This window comes from Telopea speciosissima, chromosome 6, assembly GCF_018873765.1.
Source record: "Telopea speciosissima isolate NSW1024214 ecotype Mountain lineage chromosome 6, Tspe_v1, whole genome shotgun sequence".
NCBI lineage: Eukaryota > Viridiplantae > Streptophyta > Magnoliopsida > Proteales > Proteaceae > Telopea > Telopea speciosissima.
The window spans coordinates 50,273,742-50,296,095 of NC_057921.1; the positions used below are offsets into that span (position 1 = coordinate 50,273,742).

The following is a 22,354-nucleotide window of genomic DNA, read 5'->3' on the forward strand; positions in this document are numbered from 1 at the left end:
CTCTCTCTCTCTCTTTTCTCTTCTTCTTACTTGAGTATCTTAAACTCACTCCCCATCCCCTGTTTCAGTGGTGCTAATAGCTCCACAAGATTGGGATTAATCTCCATTCTCTATTCTCTTTTCTACTTGAGATTTTGAAACAAAGTTCCTCTCTTGGGGGCGATTCGAACTGCCAAGTCTGAGGTTGAAAGCTTGTGTATGCTGAGACTTTCTATTGTGAAGATCAGATCTGACCACCAGATTTGATTACAGCAGCTTATTTTCAAACTCCAGCTTCCCTACTCGAAGGTTAATGACTTGAGGTTCATAGGGCTGGAGAATACCGACCTTGTCCAAGAATTTCAGGTCGAACTGATAGTATTTGAAGGAGTTCTCTCCTTCATAGAGTCACTGGTTTCCACCCTGGTTCGAAATCCTGAGGTAGAAAACGATCTAATTTCCACTCTTTGTCGATAGTCTAATCCCTTTTTATTTGTTATTCCCTAAATTCCCCCTTTGCCTTCTTTATTACATTACCTCTTTCTTTACATGTGATCAGGCTCGGCCAGCATCATGAAGAAGAACCAGCCCAGGACCACCAACATGTCCGGCCAAGCTATTCAAGGCCCAAGGAACTCCAAAACCGGCTAGGTTTGTGGAGACTCTTCACATCCTTAATGGATGATGATGTGGCAAGCATTCCCCAAGACCTTGGCTAAGAAATTTCTCTCTAGAGTCTTCTCCTCAGAACAAGTATCAATGCTTACAGCCGGGAGGCCAAGGGAGGCATTTGGTGTGAAATCTCAGCCCTAGGATTATAAGGATGGTTGAGATCATTTTGATGTTTTCAAGGATTGCAAGACCTATAAAAATGGAGTGAATTCTCATGTACTAGGAAATGAATTTGATGAATGAAAATTGCTTTGAACATTTCTTAGAACCATGATGAGTTCTCTCCTTTGAACCTAGAAGAGTTCAACCTAGAAAATCTTGAAGAGTTGAAGCTTTTCTCTCCCTCCTTTGACAACCTAGAAGTGTTGATTCATTGAGGCTGTTATCCTTCTTCTCTCTCCCCCTCTTAATTTCTTCAATTTTTGTTATTTATCATCATTCCAGACCCTATTATACCTCATAACTGAGACCAATCAATCTCCTTTCACCCCCTTAGTTTCATACAAAATATTGGCCACTTGTTCCCTTGTTTCTAGATTTTCATCCTGTGCTGCAACCTCTACTTCACAAGTCATTATCACCTTCTTCCGTCCAGAATCTTTGAAAACTTAAAGAACCAAAGTTGTAGCTCTTTCTGTTATCTTGCATCTCCAACTGGAATCATCCCAAACCGAGTTGTGACTTAAAAGTTCTCTCCATTTTACTGATAGGGTGCGAATTTATCCTGTTTAGCCTCTTCAACTCTTTACTCTCCCGATCCGAATCTAGCTGGCTATCTTGAGGCTTTCATCATTTCGCCACTTAATTTTGGGTTTGAGTGTTTCCTTGTTTGGGTGGACCCACAAGCGACCTAATAAGGATTCCTCTGACCTGAGTTTGCACCAAAATATGTGTTTGATCTTCTGTCTGAGACTAGCATGTTGGGTGTTAAACCTGTTGATACTCCCCTGTATCCTCATTAGAAGCTTATAACTTGTGGTGGTAAAAGTTTGCAGACATACATCAATATAGGAGGTTGGTTGGAAAACTCATCTATCTTACCATGACTAGGTCAATATATCATTTGCAGTAAGTGTTATAAGCCAGTTCATGGAGAGACATAAGCAGGCTCACTGAGAAGCAATGTCGTTTTTTGAGATATCATAAGGTTGCTCCAGAAAAAGGGTCTCGGTTATAAATCCCATAACATATTGATCTTGTTGGTTACTCTAATGCTAACTATGTTGGCGTTGAAGGCCATATGAGGTTGACCACTATTACTATACATTTGTTGGTGGTAATCTTGTCCTTTGGAGGAATAAGAAATAGACTATAATGGTGAGGTCTAGTGTTGAAGCTTAGTATAGAGACATGGCTCATACTGTAGTTAAGTTGATGTGGTTAAAATCACTTCCTCAAGAGCTTGGTTTTCCAATTAATAAGCCCATTGATATGTATTGTGATAACTAGGCTGCTATCCATATTGTCAGTAATCCTGTCTTTCACGAAAAGACTAAGCATATTGAAGTTGATTATCATTTCATGTGGGATGCTGTGATGAAGAATTTGATATCTACTACTATTGTCAGTTCTAGGCATCAACTTGATGATATGTTCACAGAGCTTTGTTTCGGCCTGCTTTCCTTGACTGTTGTTCTTAGCTGGGCATAGGTGATAAGTTATTGTTTATCCCAGGGGGGTATTTTTGTAATATTATTTTCTGGTTAGGGACTTATGAGTACTTACTCATTCTGAACTCTTTGCTATTACAGGCTCTTCAAGATAAAAGAATCCAAGAGCACTGACTCAGTCATGTAGCATGCCCGAGCCCTCTCCTATTCCTCCTCCGGCAGCCTCTGTTGCCGGTAACCCCTCTGCATCTCCGCTTGTTCCTCTTCCTCCTTTGGTGACCTCTGTCGCTCCCTCGTCTCCTTCATCTTCTCCCCTTGCTTCTCTGCCTCTCCCGCAATGGAGTTCTCTTTTCAGTCCTCCTCCCAACGCCTCTAGAGAAGGATTTTCCCTTCGTTTCATAGCCCCCTCTCTTGAGGGTGACTCTAGAGTTGCCTTTTGCCCTCCTGGTCTGCTCGACGATGAAGTAAATCTTTGGGGTAACTGTTTGGTTGGCCATTTTCTTGGCTCCCTTCCTCCTTACCATATTGTGAAGCTCTTATTGCCCAAACAATGGAGGCCCCTTGGAACCTTGAAACCTTTCTTCTGGACAACGGCTTATTTGTTTTCGAATTCTCTAAAGAAGTCGACAAAAGCCGTGCTCTTGAAGCAGGCCCCTGGCAAGTTGGGAAGAAGCCTTTATTTCTCCGGCAATGGCAATGGCAATGTCATCTCCAACTGAATTGGGTAGATTTCTCTATCATCCCGTTGTGGATCTCCCTTCCTGGGTTGCCGCTCCACTTCTGGTGTTGGGATGGTCTAAGCATGGTAGAATCTGTTGTGGGTAATCCCCTCTTCTCAGATGTTAGAACTATGAGGAAGCATCAGTTGGCCTTTGCTCACATTTGTGTTGAGGTATTTGCAGAATCTCCTCTCCCTCCTCTCATCAAAATAAAGGAAGGAGATGACTACTCTTTTGGGCAAGAAGTTCATTATGATTGGAAGCCTCCCCATTGTCTCAATTGTAAAACCTTTGGCCATGAATCTTCCTTCTGTGTCCCAAAGGTAGATCTGATTGCTTGTGAAGCTGCTACTGAAGTCGTTGCTCCTCTGTTGAATCTCAACCAAAACGCTACTGAAGATGTCACCCCCGTGGACAATCCACTGGACTAGTTGACCTTCCGAAATGGTCAGAATTCCTCTCACGACCCTCAGCCTGCCATTCAGTAGCCCCTACTTCCTGTGGCCCTAGTCGTGGCCGAAGAAGAAGCAGACATCGCAGGTCTCGCCGCGAGGAGATCCCAACTTCTGGCTCTCCCCGAGGCCATCCTCCCTTTGGTCCGTTGGTCCCCTCAATAACGACTGCTAGTCCAAATCGATTCTCCATCCTTTTGACTGATGGTCTCTATGATGATGTAGCTAACCCATCTCCCGATGAATCGACCTCTGTCCCTCTCACCTCAGCCAGCCAACTTGTTGCCTTCCTCTTCTCTACAACCAGGCGACCTGTCGCCATCCCTTACCAGCCTCCTCTGTCACACCCCGGCCCGGTTTATAAGGGCCAAGTGTGACTAGATGTGTCTCACATCCAATCAACCCACCAAGATCGCAAGTGCAGTACTCTATTCGTAAGTCTTATTCACAACTAACAGAATTAAATGCAGCGGAAGCAATTAAATAAGGCAGTAAACAGTAATAAGGAAGATCTAGTGATAACAGCTATATATATATATATGAACATTTGATTACAACTGAGTTTACAAAGGTTGTTCACAAAAGATGTAACTCAAAGCTCAAAAAGACTATATACAATAACTACTACAAAAGTGTTATAACAAAAAGAGGAAGAGATAGCCTGATCAATCAGGAAGATCAGGAGAATGCATAGCGGTCACATGAGCACGAAGCTTCGTGCTCCACCAGTAGAGGAGTATCAACTCCATGAGCAGTAGGAAGATCCTCAGCAGAAGGAGTCCCCACAGAAGTACCAGAAACACCGAGAGTAGCTTCATTTGAAAAAAAAAAATGAGGTATACCACAGGGGTGAGTTCTCAACTGAGCCCAGTAAGGAAATGCATGCAAAACACAGCATAATAATTCATGATGTATGTTCTAGTCTAGCATGCTCCTAACATGGATACTAAGTCTCATGAGGTAATAGTACTACTGTGATAGATGCTAGCCTCGGTCCCGGAAACACATAACCAAACGTCGGTCACCCGAGCGAAACCAATCTACCACGGTGAGGACCCACCAGTAGAGGCATGTCACCAGGCAACCACACCAGTAGACCCCCAAAGATCAACCCTTCTGTTTATTCCCACAGCGGAGTACACACGCTAACATGGGACAGTGAATGGTACCCCGGCATACCCTTCGGCTGTACCACGGGTTGTTCAACACCTCTTCCCCTGTTGGTAAGGGACATAGTACTGGGTGATGATATACAACCTATTCATGATGGCACATGTATGGATAGCTGAATTAAAAGAGTACAGTACTTCACTATCAATAAATTCACAATAACAATAAATATCAATGCAATGCAAGATGCCAATGCAGCCTAGTTCATATGCAGATTCTAGTGCAAAAATACAAGTTAAGAAACTATATGCATCTGAGTAGTTTTGATGATGCATGACATGGTAATCAGAGCAACAGCAAATTAAGATCATAAACACACCAAAATTAAAGTCAAATTCCCTTACCTTGTCCGATAGTCTAGTCGAAATCCATAGAACTCCAGAAAATCAAGTAAGGCAATCAAGAACTGAGTTATATAGTCCTAAATTAACATAAAACACCATGAATTAGGTTAAGGAATAGTCCTAAGTCATAACCCAAGATCTAGGGGGTAAATTGGGAAAATTATAATGAACCGGATTCAGGGGCCAAGTGAACCGGTCGGCCGGTTCAATCTTTGGTTTTGCATCCGGTTGAAATTCCAGAATTGGGGGTTTTCTTTGTACTTCATGGATCTTGACATGCAAGCTTCCAATTTTACTTTTTGGATCTATTCTAAGGTGGGTCAATCTAATTTGGTTGTTAATTTCAAGGTTTAATTTCAAAGTCTAATTTAAATTAGGGATTTGAACAATTAACCCCAAATTAATCAAATTAGGGTTTTAAATTAACCAATTCAGCTAGGAATTGGGGGACTCTATGGGTTGCAGCCATGGCTGAACCATAGTTGGGCTCAAAACAGTAATTAATTAGGTCCAATTTGATCATCCAAGCCTGGTTTGCAAGCAATAATGGCAGCCAGCAGCTTAGGCTGCAATTAGAGTGAATTTAGAGAAGAGATTAGGGAAGAGATAGATGGGAGCAGCAAGGATTGAAGCTTACCTCTATGTGCAGCAGCAGAGACAGAAGATACAGCCTTGAATTTCTGCTCCAAGATCTCTAATGGAGGTTTCTAAGCTTCCAAATTAAGGCCAGGATCGAATTTCCCAAGGTAAGTTCTCTTCTCCCTTCTTTCCTTCTCTTTTCTCTATTTTCTCTCCAAATTTCTAAGTCTGAATTCGGTTCTCTTAGTTTAGGAATGAGTGAATAGTGAAATGGGAATTGTACTTATAGTGGTTTAATCATTAAGGGCTGTTTGGTCTATTAAAGTAAAAATCAGTTTTTAAAACTAATTCTTAAAATTGATTTTAACTAGAATTTCATACTTCTTATTCTATTCCAACCATAGAATGATGTCATATGACATCAGGGGTAATCCGAATACGGGTAAATATTTGGAACAGGATTCTCTACTGGAGATGTGGGTCCCACAGAGGCAATTTGACTAAAATACCCAACTAAGAGAGAGGTTCTGCATAGCCTCCAGGCAACAGATCCGACACATGTAACTTCGGTGCGGGGTTCCATAGGGGTCCTCAGACTCCAGAAGGGCAAATTGGGAAGAATCCCTGGAATCCTTCATAGGAGTGTCGAGAGATTCGTCTGTATCCTCGACCGATGCAGCCCATAGCATCGATGCCACCACAGACTCAGAGCTGGAACCTGAAATCACACAAGTTCCAAAAAAAAAAAAAAAAGTTTAAATTTATTGCGGATTTCACATCCTCTGCTCCCCAAACTGTCCTTGTCACCTTCTCTTCCCCTCTCTCTGCGCCTGATCCTTCTCTGTTTTCTCCCAGACCTGTCCCTTCGTGCCTAGGGATTTCCTCTTTTCTCAAAGGGCTAACCAAGCCTTTTCAGAACCCTCGATCTTCCCTTTCCCCAGTCTTACCCTCCCATAGTGCAAACCCTGTGGGCCCTTTTATCTCCTCGCCTATTCCCTCTCTAGCCTGGCCCAACACCCATTTCCTTTTGGCTGACCCAGCTGGGCCTAATGGGCCAGCTCCTTCTTGTTTTAATCCCTATGTTCCCCAGTCTAAAGGCCACCCCCACCCCCCCGCCCCTTCATGTCTTTCGCCGCCATAACCCCAGCTACCCTCCTTTCCCCAAGATCCATCCCTACATTGCCTATTCCCTTCCCTGCTTGGAAAAGGTTTTGCCTATGAGCTTGGTTATTAGAGATCATGGCCTCTATCGTGTTCCCATGGATCCGGGATTGAGTGGTTTCGTTGAGGATGGCTTCGATTGTTCTTTGAAGGCCAGGCGCTTTTCTTTAGTGTGCTAATTTTGTTGAGGCTCTTGTCCTCTTTTGTTTGTCCTTGCCTTTTCTGGCAGGACCTTGTTTTTTGGCTCGTGCTTGTCTGTTCCCTCTCCCTCCCCCCTTTTTCTTTCCTTTGGTAATGAATTTTTTTATTCATCCAAAAAATAAAAAATCCAAGGAGTTGTAATATTTTATTGTGTTTTCTTATAATTAAAGATTGTGGCTAGTGGTAGAAGTAACTTCTACCAATCTGCTTTTTCTCCCCCAATTTTGTTTCCATTCTTTTTCTCTCTTTTGTCTGCATAGATACTGGTTGCGTCAAATGTGTTTTTTGTCAAGTGCATTATCCAAGCACGGCATGTCATGCCAAAACAATATACAATTTCATTGCCAAACCTCACGTCCAAACATTGGCCTTTCTGTGACTCCCATTTTTCTGGAGAATCATGCAAGAGATATTGACATCCAGATGCTATTTGGAATGAAACTGACCAGAGAGAGCAGTCTCTGCAATCTGGCAACCTTATCTGAACTTTTATGCACAATGGTAAAAAGACCATACATTACAGCTTTTGCAACTGTGAAATGCACAACTGAGATTAGATTTTATCGCAACTGCAGTGGTGTAACATGTACCCTAGAATATCACTTTACCCCATTCATGCACGGTTGTGCGTCGTTGTAGATTGTAAAAAAGCTTTAAATGTCAGTTCACTGTTTGATGTTGCTTTTTAGGCTACATGGCATGGTAAACTGCTATAGTTTTTAACTAATGGTTTAACTACTCCTCTGTTGAACTCCAATCGAAGATCATCTGAATCTGTATTGTTACGTTTCCTTGTCAGTCTGTTTTTGTATCACTGAAGAGGTTAGACAGAACTTCTACATCCAAATTTTGCTTATTCTGGGAAGGGTTTTTGGACCATTGTCCCATTTAAGAATTGTGGGATCCTGTTCAGTTGTTTCATCTTCTTTACGATTATGCTTATCATGTCACTCAAGCACCTTATATCTTTCATATACAAATACTAACCTTATTCTATGTTTATTTGAATGGCTTTTACTTACAGGTGGATTGAAATTTGGGAGGAAGGAGTGCTTCTAAACCGTAAACAGGACTCTGAATTCAGTGCTTTGTAAGCTTCAAAATACAGAAAGGGCCCATGCGTGCCTATCCATTGTAAAATTTTTGTATCTGTATAGGTATCTCTTCCTACATGTTTCTACCTTCTTTTTTTGCCCATAGGCTCATTAAATTGTGTATCCATCTGTTCAACGCATCTAGTGTTTTCCATCGAAAGTAAAAAAATAAAAAGCATCAATTGTAAAGTGAATAATAATTCGGATGAAAGTCGCCATCTATAAGAAGAAACAAAGCAAAATCAAAAGATTAGATTGTTTGAAGTGTATGTGATGCAATATTGATGTTCAATTAGATAAAATTTCATTTACAGAACCCTGTTCGAATAATAATTCGGATAAACCTCTGGAATGGTCTTAATATTTGACACATGTAGTAGGATACCAGATTTTGTGTCCATATCTCCACATCAGTCTTGATTCATGTGGTAAGTTCTAGCTCGGGGAATTTCAAGATGTTGAAAGATCAATAAGTCAATATTAACAAGATTTAGTACATGGTGGACCATACAATTGATTTTTAATTTGATTTATGATATCCACATAATTCTCTATCTATTCAACTGGTTAGAATTACCACATTTGCTTACATCTTACAACATCTAAATGTTGATTTGATGGTTAAAATTGTATCTACTAAATGGTGTAATATGATAGAGATAAGCCATGAGATTTGACATGCATTGCATCCAATGTGTGGTCTATCAAATCTGGTACATCAGACCTCTACATGGCCCAAAAATAGTAGACACTGTTTAGGAAACATCTGTGGCCATTCGGGAAACATTTTTTTCCCAATCAAGCAAATTTTCATTTGGATGTCCAAAATCTTGATTATAGTTTATTAAAGGAAAAAATCATTTGAGTAGCCCACGTGATATGCTTATCATACACTCTTCCTCATTGTGTCATAGTGAGTGATGATGTGGCCATTTTGATCATTGCATTGATAGTCTAGATAAGCCATGTATCAAATTTAAAGCTTAATTTAATCAAATCTTCATGTGCATTGGCATGCATCTTCTGTATGTCATGCGCATATACATTACTTTGACCACTAGCTTGTAGTTTGCAAATCCTGAAACCTCTATTTTGTTACTTGACAAACTGTCGCTAAATTAAAATTTTACATATGAATATAGGACTTTGGGGTCTACCTGTTCACTAAAATTGGGTTACATCTCACCTACCATGTTGGTAGGTATTTTGATAGTTTTGAAAAATTATATTGATATAATAATCATGTTATTACTATTAAATGGTATTTGTGACGATAATAGAAACAAGAAAAATCAACACCCTTAGAGAAGAAGAAAAATAGGAGACTAAGACTCACGGTTTATTACCCAAAAAAAAAGACTCACGGTTAAGCTGATTGTATGTATAACTGTGAGCAACATGTTAATAAATAAATAAATACAGAACTTTAGCACAATTACAACCAAGGGTATAACTTATTTGTTATTACACAAGCCCCTGATTAGAAAAGAAATATCACAAAACACCTTGTAGTGATCTTTTGCACTCACCCTGAAGCTGGAGTTTAAATTTCACTCAAGCCCAGCTTAGAACAGCCCTGAAGAATCAATCTAAATCACCAAACTGTTGAGAAGAGCCAACAAACGGACTAGAATTCCCCTTTCACATCAAAGCATTTCGTACAAAGTGGTAGTCAACTTTAATATGCTTGGTCCTTTCATTAAAGATAAAATTATTAACAATATAGATAACAATTTGATTATAACACACAAATCAATAGGTTTAGTGATAGAAAATCCAAATTCTTGAAATCAAGACCTCAACAACATCAACTTAGTTGCAATATGAGTCATGGTTCTATACTTAGCTTCAACACTAAATCTAGTTGTTTTACTTTGCTTTTTATTCTTCCTAGTAACAAGATTACTACCAGTAAACATACAGTAACCAATGATCGACCTTCTATCTCCTTCAGCACTAGTCCAGTCTGCATTAGAGTACCCAACATCAATACGGTTATGTGGTTTATACCCTTTCCTGAAACACCCTTAAGATACTGTAAAATTACATGCTACCTCCTAATGTGCTTGCTTAGTTTCCTCCATGATTTGACTAATACAACCAATTGCAAGGAGATGCCAAGCATAATCATGGTAAGGGAGATTAATTTACCAACCAATCTTCTATATTGATGTTTGTATGCAAACTCCTTATCATCACAAGTGTCAAGTTTTTTATGAGGATTCATGGGAATATCACCAAGTTTGGAACATAATATACTAGTCTCAAAAAAAAGATCAAGAACATATTTCCTCTGAGATAGATAAATTCCTCTCTTACAACGAACAACCTCAAATCCTAGAAAATACTGGAGAGCAACCCAAGTCCATTTGAAAGAGTAGCCTAAATAGGCATTGACATCTACAATACTAGATATTGTCAAAGATGATAATGTCATCAACATAAACAACCAATATGATCACCTTGGAATCATGGCAACGAACAAACACAGAGTGATCAAAGTAGTATTGAACAAACCCATAACCTGTAACAATTTTGCTGAACTTATCAAATCATGTTCTTGACGATTGCTTCAAATCGTAAATGACTTGTGAAGCTTTCATTCCTTCTGTGCATTCTCCCCTTAAGCAACATACCCATGAGGTTGCTCTAAATAAACTTCATCAAGTAATTCACTGTACAAAAAATGCATTCTTATTATCAAGCTTAAACAAAGGCCAATTAAGATTAATAGCCAGAGAAATAAAGACTAACATAGTTGAGATAAGCAACAGGAGAAATGTCTCAAAATAATCAACACCATACATCTGAATGTATCCCTTAGTGACCAAGTAAGATTTAAGCTGTTCAATAGATCCATTAAGCTTATATTTCATAATATACATCCAACGACACTTCACTAATTCTTTACCTGGAGGTAAATCAACCAGAGCCCATGTGTGATGAAAAAGTAGTGCATCCATTTTCACATCTATAGGTATTGTCCACCTTGGATGAGGCAACATTTTTTTTTATGATTTAGAAACAGAATGGACAGATAAGGAAGATGCAAAGCTATGAATGGAAGGAGGGATATATGCAATAGAAACAACTTGGTCGATGAGATAGATATAAGAGACTTTTGAATGCAAGAACGAGTATTTTTGTAGAGCAATTGATAAATCAGCAGTGGATGATGAAAGAGCGAGATCTGCATACAAATAATCCGACTATGGAGAGGTTAGTAAAGAGGGAGCAACAACAGCCTGTGGAGATGGCTTATAAAAATTTAGTTTCCAACTCACGACCCTCAACAAGATGTAGATGGAGAATTTGAAAGAGGAATCAATATAAGATTGTTATTTGATCAGCTATGATGTATGGAACGGAATGCTAGGCTATTAAGAAGTGTCAAATAAATTATACATAGCCGAGATAAGGATATTAAGATTAATTATGTGTGGGAAAACTAGGAAAAATGTTATGATCATAGGTAGATGAGTTATTGTGTTGGGTTAGCCTATTAGGGGTAGATGGGTAATTTGTGTTCGGTTAGTCTGCTAGGGGTAGTTGGGTAATTAGTAGATAAGGGTAGATGGGTCATTTCATTAGATAGGGCTTTTTATAGTAAGAGGATGGTTGTAAAGAGCATAAGAAATATATCAATCCTTTCTCTGTTATTCTTCATCTTCTTCTTCAATCCCCCATTCTAGGAGGCTGCCCACCTTGAAGTGGCATTTATCCCTTCTCTTACAGCCATTTCCTTAGCAGACCGATACGAGTTCATATCAAAAAATAAAGTAAGGAATGACAATATTAAAGCTGTGTTGGGCATAGCTCCAATCCATGATAAACTTAGAGACAGTTGATTGAGGTAGCATGACTATGTTCAATGGAGGTCTTCAAATGCCTTAATACAGAGGAGTGATGTGATTCAGATTGAGAGAACCAAAAGAGCCAAGGTCAGGCCTAAAATAAAATAACCATCGGTGAAGTGAGGAAAGACATGCTTAGCTTAAACCACGTATCATCTATTACTTCGAATAAAGCTGATTGGGAAACAAGGATCCATGTGGTCGACTCGAATTAGTTGAGATAAGGCTCCATCATCATGATGATGAACCTATCCCATTTTCCGTATACAGTAACATGAAAGATACCTGACCTGCTCCCAAAAACATAAAAGTATCTGTTTTGATCATTCCCATAAGAAAGTCAATATGATCCAATGTAGGACAAATCGGATTTTACTTGGTCATTATTGCCAAATGTGCTTGGTATATGGGACGATGTCCAACACTAGTTTCATTTATTTAGTCAAAAGAAAATCTGGTTGTGTTTTGGTTTCCTTTTACCTCAGTGGAGTGTCCCTAGTGCTTCGGATGATCTTTGACACTGTATGGAACTTTCACTATGCTCCTTCCGGCATCAGGGGAAGAACTTATGAAGGTATCAACTCCTGGAAGGTATCTGACGTGGGAGGAAAGATAGAATAGTTTCCAGAGATATTGTCCCTCAATATATTGAAGGCCTATCATTGTGAGGGATTAAACAGTGACAGAGAAACTCAGGCATATAATGACATCTCAGTTCCGTTCATTAGAGACCAAATTGAATAAACACACTAGCAGATGATTTAACAAAGCAGGAGGTTCCATTGTGATCTTTCTCTATTTCCGCTCTCTTGTGTATCGGGGGGGTTTTTTGGTAACTCTATGTTGGCTTTCTCCCGTTATGCTAGTGGTATACCGTAAGCTAGCACCCTATGTATCTATCTCTCTCTTCCCCTTTTGAAATGACTCTATTACCCCTCAAAGTGAAGAAGAGAGAGATAGACACATAAGGTGATAGCTTATAGTATACCCCGCTAGCATACCCAGCCTTTTCCCATTATATCTATTAGGGAAAAAGCTCTGTCTGGGAGTGCGGCCTATGCCAGTATTCCCATGAGTCTATCTCTCTCCTCCCCATGTGAAAAGACAACTCTGCCCCCTTATTTTAATGAGGAGAGAGATAGACACATGGGAGTGCTGGCGTAGGCCACACTCCCATACAGAAAACTGCTTCCCATATTGTAAAGACAGAAAGTTCTTCACACTGCACAGTATTTTCAACCATCCATTTGTTTTAATGGACTTTTAAAAAGCTCAATTTTACATCATGGTCAAGTCCATTAGCGCTGAAACTTGACATGCTAGTCTGAGCCCTACCTCCCCACAAAATTTGGGCTACACCTAATCTGCCACAATGCAGATATTAGGGCTGTACATAAGGCCTTCCTTCTATCAGAACCATGCAACAAACCCAAGCCCTTCAAAGAAAGATACTGAAAGTAAAAAAGTGAGTCCAGATGAGAATTAAGTGAAACCCTCAACTGTTGAGGTAATAACAATTACTAAAAAAAACATTTACCATTTTCAAGTAGGATGCCAAAATTTGACTATTTCATGTACAAAAAGAATAAAATATACATCAAGATGCTGAACAAGAGGTGTCCAAAAAATGGACGCCACGAGAGATGCCACATGAGCCTCCTTGAGATGCTTCTGATTCCAAACAACCTCCGCAAGCATATTTCTGAGGATGACCACAACACTAATGCTCATAGTGGTGCAATTGGAATTCAAGGAAGAGTAACAATTCTGCCTCCAAGACAATTGCGAATTTGTGAACCTGCAGTATAGAAATGAGACAAAGTTAATGAGCTTGTCGACTACATTCAAGAAGTTCGTGTTATGTGAAGTCAAGAATTAAGATATTGTGGAATACAGTAGATCTGCAAGGTGTAACAGAGCAAGACAATAAGCATACTAACTGAGATATTAACCAAAACTCAAGTGGCAAGTACTAGTATTCGAGGGCAATCAAATGCACCAAATTAATAGAATTATAATTAAAATAAGGGAAAAAGAACTCTGTCCGGGAGTGTGGCCTATGCCAGCACTCCCATGAGACTATCTCTCTCATCTCCATATGAAAAGACACTTCTGCCCCCTTGTTTTGAGGAGGAGAGATATAGACACATGGGAGTGCTGGCGTAGGCCACACTCCCGAACAGAAAACTGCTTCCCTTAAAATAAAGCAGAAGAATCTCATAGATATGATGACCACACTGAGCACTGAAGGATAATATAAGCCCATGCAAAGAAAATCAATCATAATCCAAATAAATAGTCCTGCAAATAAAACCAAAGCACCCTAATCTCCCCTCCCTATTAAGGCCTGATTTGGTATGATTCCCATTTCAATTTCATGGGTCATTTCTATTTTGGAAATTTGTTTGGTTTGATTTTTGCACATTATTTCAGTGAAATAGAAATAAGATGGAATAGAAATTCTGAAACAGGTGAAGACCCCTTTCAATTTCAAAATTGAAATTACTTTCGTTCCAATTTCGCGCTGCTCTTTAATGAGCACGTGGTAAACAACGGATTTTTTATGGGTGAGGTAGTAATTTCACAAAACTTTAATAAAAACGGATCTCTTTTGGGTAAGGAGCAACTCATTACAGATATAGAGACCATCGCAGAGACCATTCCTCAGCATCTCTCTCGCCATCGCAAAGACCATTCCTCAATCCTCACCATTTCTCTCTCACTCTCTCTGGATTCTAGCTTTCTGCGACAAGGCATGAACTCTGTGTGTCTTTTCGGTCAGGGATGTGGTAATTTTTCTGATTTGGGAAACGCCCATCACCAGATTTTTGAAACCAACAGTAATTTCAAAGTCCCTTTTGAAGAGATTCTAATACCCAAGGGGCAATTGAAGCTCTTGGGTATTGGAGGGGTGTTTAGAAACTACTATGGAAATTACTGTTATTTTGTTCGAGTCCCATTTGTTTTATAACTTGAAAGTCTATTTAAGAAACTACAATGGTTTATGTTGTTAGGTTTCAGAAGTTTTCTGTTCAGAACTTGAAATCCTATTTAATTATCCAGTTTGATCGGCATAAATTGGAGAATGTTGTTAAGAGAAAAAAGAGTAGTAGGTGGGGTGGTGGTAGCAGCAAGAGTGGTGGGAGTGGTGGGAGTGGTGGTAGAAGTGGAGGAATTAATGGAGTCCATTGTGCTAGATGTAGGTAGTGAAAATAGAAGAACAAAGAAGAAAAAAAAAGGAAACCTCGTTGGAGCTAGAAAGTCTCTGTTACCATAAAGAAGTTTGAAAATTGTTTAATCTCTCCAATGCACATCACGTGTGATGGAGGTTGTATTAATAATATGAGTAAATCAGTTACAAAGAGTTTGGATATGTTACAAGGAGTTCTACAAAGAAATAGAGTTATCTCAACAGCTAGCATGTGGTAGAGTTCGGTTTGGACTCTTGACCAAGATCAGGATGACGATCTGGAGGGTGATCCGTTATACTATTTAATTATCCTATAATAAAATGATTAAAATCTTATAGAGAACTTCTCTATCTCTCTTCGGTTAGTGTTTTTGGTGTCTCTCTTCGGTTAGTGTTTGTGGTGATGTTGATACGTTTCTCTCTCACACTATTGACCTCACTGAAAATGGTTAAACAATTGTAGGGTGGGTGCATCGGAGAAGTTGGCACAGAATAGACAAGAAAAGCTCCTACATGACATTAGAAATTGTTGCTGAACTATGAGAAGAATTTGAGTGCCATATATGGTATTATTCCAGTATATTTGTTGTTATTCTGCTGCTACTACTGTCATGTATCATACGCCGTCTCACATGAATATTTTATTATTTTCTTTCTCCTCCTTGATCGTGCGGGGCCCATGTGGATGATATTATTTCCCATACCACCATTGGTGTGGCGTGAGAGATTCCCTCACAGTGAAGGTATGGGGGAACCCTCTCCCAAAGAAATATATTCAATTAGAGAGAATCTATTCTCAAAAATTGAACTACCAAATGGATTTCTTATTCTCAAAATATTTTAGACACAATTTCAATTTTTTGACCAAAAATCTATTTGTTGACTATTTCAAGAAATCAATTTGAAATTGAAATAGAAATCATACCAAATCAGGCCTAAGTAATTTACATATTCTTTAAAAAAGGCCGTGACCCTGTCCAAATCTCTCTTCTGCAAAGTCTTGGGAAGGGTGGATAGGAGATGGTCCTAACCTTTGCCATTTCTACACGAAGTGGCAACCGAGTCTTTTAATAGAAGCTCCTAGCAATTATATATTAAAACTCTTACTCTCACTCCAACTATAATCATAAAATATGTTACTCATACCCGTAGACTCAAAATAACAATTCTTTACAGAAACCCACATTACCCGTATTAGCTCTAATGTTTCTACATGGACATGGCCACATGGGAGTGTTTGACATGGCGATGACCCAAAACTTGGACACATGGACATGTATAAATAAATATTTATATGCATATATCATGTAGATCACATATGTGTGCGTGTGCAATTGAAGGCAGTTGAATAATACAAGCAAAAAAATGTGTGGTAATTTCAACAAATCAAACATAGGGGTGAAAATGAAAATACGAGATATTTTTGGGTCTTTTTTTAGAACTCAAGTTTTAAAACAAATCAAACAAAGGGGTGAAAATGAAAATATGAGATATTTTGGGTCTTTTTTTAGAACTCAAGTTTTAAAATTAAATGTTAAGAGCCCTGGAGCAGGAAGAAATTGACAAACTTGCAGCAGCTGGCAAAGTCCATATTCCCCTTTCTTCTTCCTTCAACTCTCTACTTCACTCTCTACTTCCTTTTCTGCTCTTCCTTTTCATTTTCTTGTGATTCTTTCTTCTTCATCCTCTTACGTCTCCACCACCTCATCCTTTTCTTCTTCTTCCTTTTTGTCTGCTCTTTTTCTTTTATATGTTAATCCCACTTCTTTTTACTTCTTCCCTATTTTTTAACCTACGCTCCTTTTCCTTCCCATCCTTTCTGTTTATAACCAGATTTGAGGAAACTCTCTCTCTCCGTGCTCACTGGCGTCTACAACTGCTATTCTAGATTAGTGCTGCTTTTAATTTCTATTCTTATTGGTCCAAGCTAGAGCCTTCTTTTGACATATGTATACTCCAGCTTGAGGGGGAGTGTTAAAGATATATACGGTGGATGGTTTTGTTTTATCTGTCTAAGTTCGTTATAGTGTCCTATTGTAATTAAACATAGCTTTCAACTATAATTAGGATTAGTCCTAGTTTAGTTTCCTAATTGTAATTCTATTTTCTAGATCTGATTCCTAGTAGGATTAGGAATTCTTGTTATGTAATACTACAATATAAATAAATGAATTTGGGGGAACTGCTGAGTATTGATTCTGTCTCCTAGTTTAGTTTCCTAATTGTAATTCTATTTTCTAGATCTGATTCCTAGTAGGATTAGGAATCCTTATTATGTAATTCTACTTCAACATAAATAAAGGAATTGGGGGGGAACTGCTGAGTATTGATTCTGTCTCTTAGCAGCTCCCCTTTCTCCCCCATCTTCTCTCTTTTCTCCTTCGGTTCTCTAGTTTCACATATTTAACTCTGTTACAGATATGATACTATCACCAATTCTTTTAACATCTACGTCAGTTTTAAACCTTTATTTATTACTATTTCTACCCCCACTTCTATTATTTTTATCCCCAGTATAAAAAAGTTAATATACTCATTTAATTCCTTGGCTTTTTACCCTTGCATCTAATCCATATACAAGCTATGTCAATTCTTCAATTCTTTGACCACTTAGAATTTGGAATTTTCAAAGAAGACAACCATTACGACATGGAAAGAGTACTTATTTTCTCGAAAACATCTTTATATATACATAAATTATGCAAAGTTTACGATTTAAGTTGTTTTCATTAACATCAAAAGGTTAAATACGATAACCACTAAATCAGAGCTACAGTAATCTCTGTGGTTTGTTGCAAACCAAACTCCATAGGTTTATCAGCAAGTTCATGTTGTGTGTATAAAAGAAAACATATTTGAAAAGATACTCACATCAGAATAGAAAAGATTTACCTTTACAAAATGGATCCCCAAGACATCCTGAAACATATGAAGATTCACTTCATTATTGCCAATCGCTTTGTTCCGGCGGCAAACTACTTGAGGGAGAGCGAAGCGTAAGACTGAAGAAAACATGACAGCCAAAAGTCACATCAGTTATCAACTACATTAAAAAACAATGGACGATATTAGCTCAGAATTAGATGAGCACAATATGATATCATACCTGCAATTACTTGGAACTCTCCAAGATAATAGCAGTGATCTCTTCAGACTTCCTGGCAGAGATAAGAAAATTTTCCAATCCTCAAGCATGATCCTAAGATCATGGAGCTTGCTATCCAAACCATAACAACAATTTGCATGCATCGTACAAATATTATTAAAATCTCTGCCGTGCTCACATAGACCACCAAAGTAAGCAGTGTCCAAGAATCTCATTGTCAGTCCTATCTCAAAAATAAAAGGATCATATTTGATAATGTTAAGCACATCCTGATCATGAAATCCTGGATGGGTCTCTCTTGCAGAATACCAAAACTTGTAGAACTCTATTGTCCGGTTATTGGACTTCACATAATTAAATCCTCCATTGGGTCTATTTTGTACATCATAGGAGTTCCCAATGAAGTGATCACATGCAATCTGGAAATCTGCATCCAGATAAAAGCGTGGAAATGGGTTCCGGAACCACATGATATCAGCATCCTGAAAGGAAAATACCCAAAAAAAAGTGGATGGGAATAAATATAACAGAGAAGAAAGTTCAACTGTGCAGACATGGATAACTGAGGAAAAGTGTAAAATAATAAAATGAGAAAGTACATTTTCCCATAAAAAAATTCCATTTCAGAGATAATATGTGCAGCTAATAAAGAGCATGGTATACAAGTAATGTGAATGCAAGGGAGTGTGACTGCCATTCGAGAAGGCCCACTGATGAGATCCCATCCCTCAATATTCACCCATCAATTAAATACAGTTAGAAACAACAGATCTCATGCAACACGAGGTAGCAAACTTTCCATAACTCACAGCAGCTTCATCTCTCTTAACCTCAGTAATGCAGATGCTACTTTACATTAATAACAGCAACATCTACTCACATACAGCTTCATTCACATAAAGAATTGCATTCCTTATTTGTAATTTGTTGGAGTAGTTTAGTGCTTTCAAGCATATAAACGTAGTCAGGTCAGCAATTTACTGCAGGAGTCTAATTAGCCCATTAAGGTCATAGTTGTCAAGGTGTCGCCTAGGTGTCCAGGCACCTTGATTGCCTTATTGGTCTCGCCTTGTTTTTGGACCCTCTCCAACGCCTTGGGTCGCCTAGCTGTTGTGACAACCATAGTTGTCAAAGGCACAGCCTAGGCATCCAGGCAGATTCTGAGTGGTCTAGGCGGTTGTCGCCTTAGTGGTATTGAAGGCCTTCTCCCTTATTTATGCCAAATATCTTGTAATTCATTTACTTAAAATATTATTCATAAATAAACAAATACCTGAATCCAATAAAAATAGTTAAAAAATCAAATTCCAAAAGGATAAAAAGTCAACCTCCCGGTTCAAGAACAAAAACTAGATTTTTGGCGGTAGGTGAAATTTTCAAGTTTCTAATCTTGGGTTTTTCTCAAATCTAAAAATTTCATAAATCTTAATATGGTAAAACATTGCTAAAAACCAAAACTACAGTAAAATATTCATTTGTTTTGATACCTAAAAAAATATTTTCATTCAAAGCAATTTTGACAGCATTCGCACACACCAAATAAAGTTTGACCGGAACATAACTCCTTCAATATTAATCAGATTTAATCAATTTTGGATTTGTTGGAAAGCTGATTTGTGCTGTACCCAATACAAAAAGTCTCATGTAAAAATAAAATCATTTGACCAGTCAAACTTCTTAGAGAACAAGAACATTTCTCTAAATCAAAAGCAATTTAATTACTTATAGATAAGATCATGTATTTTAAGAACAATATAAACCAAATGCGAGGCTAGTTATACCATGACAATGACCAATTCCCAGAACAGTATAAACCAACTGTATGTTTAGATTGTTCCAAACTTCAAATAGCTTACTTGTTCAATTCTGTTGTCTTCTAGTTCTATGTTGATTTTTGATGACTTGATGTGGCTTAATATTGATTTTTGATGACCTGATGTGGCTTAATAGCTTACTTGTTCAGTTCTGTTGTCCTCTAGTTCTATTTTAATTTTTTATGACTTGATGTTGCTTAATGTTGATTTTTTATGACTTGATGTGGCTTAATGTTGATTTTTTATGATATAAGGTATATATTGTAACATACTAAATAATTTTAGAAAAGAGAGGAAATAAAAAATAACACTTGGCGGCCTTGGCTGCCTAGGCAACGCCTAGGTGGGCACTTTGTCGCTTAAGCGCTTAGACACCCCTCCACCGCCTTGGGTTGCCTTGCCGGCTTGACAACTATTGTGACAACTATGATTAAGGTATCCATGTACTCAAAATTAAGAGTTAAATCTTTTTTTGATGAAGTTATACTAACAGTGCAAGTTTATCACTATATGATTAAGGATATTGCAATATCAGAGTTTTTGGTTATCTTTTACTTCAGTCCATTTGAATAACTTCTCCCTGTAAGCTCAAACTGTTTTTTCCTTGCTTCCAATTTCCCTATTTCTACCATCCATTCAACACCATACTTCATACATGGAATTGTTTATTATTTTCCTTCAAAATTTTATACCATTTTTGTTACCCTAGCAACCTAATTACTTCATATGGTCTTCCATCCTAAGCCCATGACTGGAAGGCTTACATAAGCTGTTAAACTTGTTGCATCATTAGACCATGCTCGAAGCTTCACATCAAGGTTCCAGTCATAGATTAACTAGCATAATGAAGAGGGAGAAATTCTCACCATTCTGTGCCAAACGCAACAAATAACAAACGAGACATGGAAATCCTGACAATAATTTAAAAAAAAAAATTGTGGTCTGGCTTCCAAAGTACATGCCACATCATTTATGCATGGGACGGTGGAAATTTCATCCTCCCATCTGTCATTGTACATTTACTATTCAAATTATGAGTAAAGGTTTCATTGAGCAGATTCTTCAAAAAATTGGGAATGTTAGCATGGAATCAGTCAACTAAAACTCTACATTCATGATAAATACTTCCAGGTTGACAGAAGATTAATATTGATATCTGTTCAACTATGAAGCAGATAAAAAAATGAAGATTCCAACACACCAGTTACCAATTCTTAAAGCAAAATTAATAACTTAAAAAAGTAAATACAAGAAACAATCTCAGGCATAAAACCATGCATTACCAATCCAAAAATCAGAAGTAAAATCTTATTGCACATGCACAGAAACATGGCTTTCGTGTGTGTGTGTGTGTGTGTGTGAGAGAGAGAGAGAGAGTACCGTGAAAACAAAGTTATAACCCATCTCAAGAACAGATCGTAAGAAATCAATCCTTCGCCACATCATCTTCAAGTAGTCAGGGGTCATGAAATATGCCTCACCAGAGAAATTTACCCCTTCAGTTTTAAGAGCAAAGCAATGGGTGTGTACAGCCAAACAACGAGTATATGCTTTTTCATCCAAAGCAATAATTAACAAATGTTTCAAAAGGCCACTGGTGTGATCCCCAATTCGAAAGCTCTCAAGGAAAAGATCAACAATCGAACCAGGAGTTGCCCATGCCTCATTTAGAGTAGTGAGGATAACTGTCCTATCCATCGCCGCATCCTTCAAAATTCTTTCCAGCCTCAATTCCTCACTATCCTACAAAATGGTTTAAAAAAATTAATATAAGGAAGAAACATATATTTATTATTTTAAACAACATTCTAGGCAGAGCTAGGTTTACACTTCTGACCAAGAATAATAAATGCTACAAAACAAGAAGATTTTCTCCAACTTCCAAGGGTATGCAATGTCAGATTTTGCGATACTTAACTGCTGGCTCAAATATGTGACATTGACATGGAGTGAGGAACAAAGGGACATCTACGAAGGAAGAGGCAAAGAAGATTGGGTTATTTTTCCTCAGGAGGTAAAGAGTATGCATAAAACTTCCTTAAAAAGAACCAAGAAAAAAGATAGGCCCAGAAGGCACACCAACTCATCCTTGCCTTAAAACTCCATCACACCCAAGGGTAAAGAACACAAAAAAAGAGATACCTTAGATCATGGTTCAAGGTCTCGCGAGATCTTGGTGATTTTCTCGGCATGGACAAGTCTCGAATCGAAACCACATGTGATACTAGAACATTAAATGGTTTTGGCCAAGATTTTGGTATCTCGCCAAAATCCCAGAAGTAATTTCAGTATCACGCTGAAATGTCACAAAGTCAGTTATATAAATACCATGTGTTGACTTTTCTCGATCGGAATTTCAACCCATTCTCGGTAAACTCGACTGGTTCCACTAGTTTGTGAAGAATACAG

The 22,354-nt window shown here is 38.3% G+C and overlaps 2 protein-coding genes and 1 long non-coding RNA gene across 8 annotated transcripts in view; 1 reads left to right on the forward strand and 2 right to left on the reverse strand.

Moving 5' to 3' along the window:
• The window catches only part of LOC122663691 (protein ACCUMULATION AND REPLICATION OF CHLOROPLASTS 3), a 65,159-nt gene extending 56,865 nt beyond the window's left edge, over positions 1-8,294 (forward strand). For all 5 annotated transcript variants that reach the window (XM_043859315.1, XM_043859317.1, XM_043859316.1 and 2 more), the window contains exon 16: positions 7,912-8,294. In XM_043859315.1, the coding sequence (XP_043715250.1) occupies positions 7,912-7,981 (70 nt within the window). In that variant the 3' untranslated portion in view covers positions 7,982-8,294. The remainder of the gene's footprint in view (positions 1-7,911) is intronic.
• The window catches only part of LOC122663695, a 25,357-nt gene continuing 3,003 nt past the window's right edge, over positions 1-22,354 (reverse strand). The window contains exons 2-3 of the long non-coding RNA XR_006333209.1: positions 3,683-3,697; positions 1-12 (exon numbers count right to left, since the gene is read on the reverse strand). This is a non-coding gene — a long non-coding RNA (uncharacterized LOC122663695). The remainder of the gene's footprint in view (positions 13-3,682; positions 3,698-22,354) is intronic.
• The window catches only part of LOC122663694 (uncharacterized protein At4g15970-like), a 25,646-nt gene continuing 16,697 nt past the window's right edge, over positions 13,406-22,354 (reverse strand). The window contains exons 3-6 of one of the 2 annotated variants that reach the window (XM_043859322.1): positions 21,326-21,689; positions 18,132-18,613; positions 17,918-18,027; positions 13,406-13,633 (exon numbers count right to left, since the gene is read on the reverse strand). In XM_043859322.1, coding sequence (XP_043715257.1) covers positions 17,970-18,027; positions 18,132-18,613; positions 21,326-21,689 — 904 coding nt within the window. In that variant the 3' untranslated portion in view covers positions 13,406-13,633; positions 17,918-17,969. The remainder of the gene's footprint in view (positions 13,634-17,917; positions 18,028-18,131; positions 18,614-21,325; positions 21,690-22,354) is intronic. The other variant, XM_043859321.1, reaches the window with a different exon arrangement.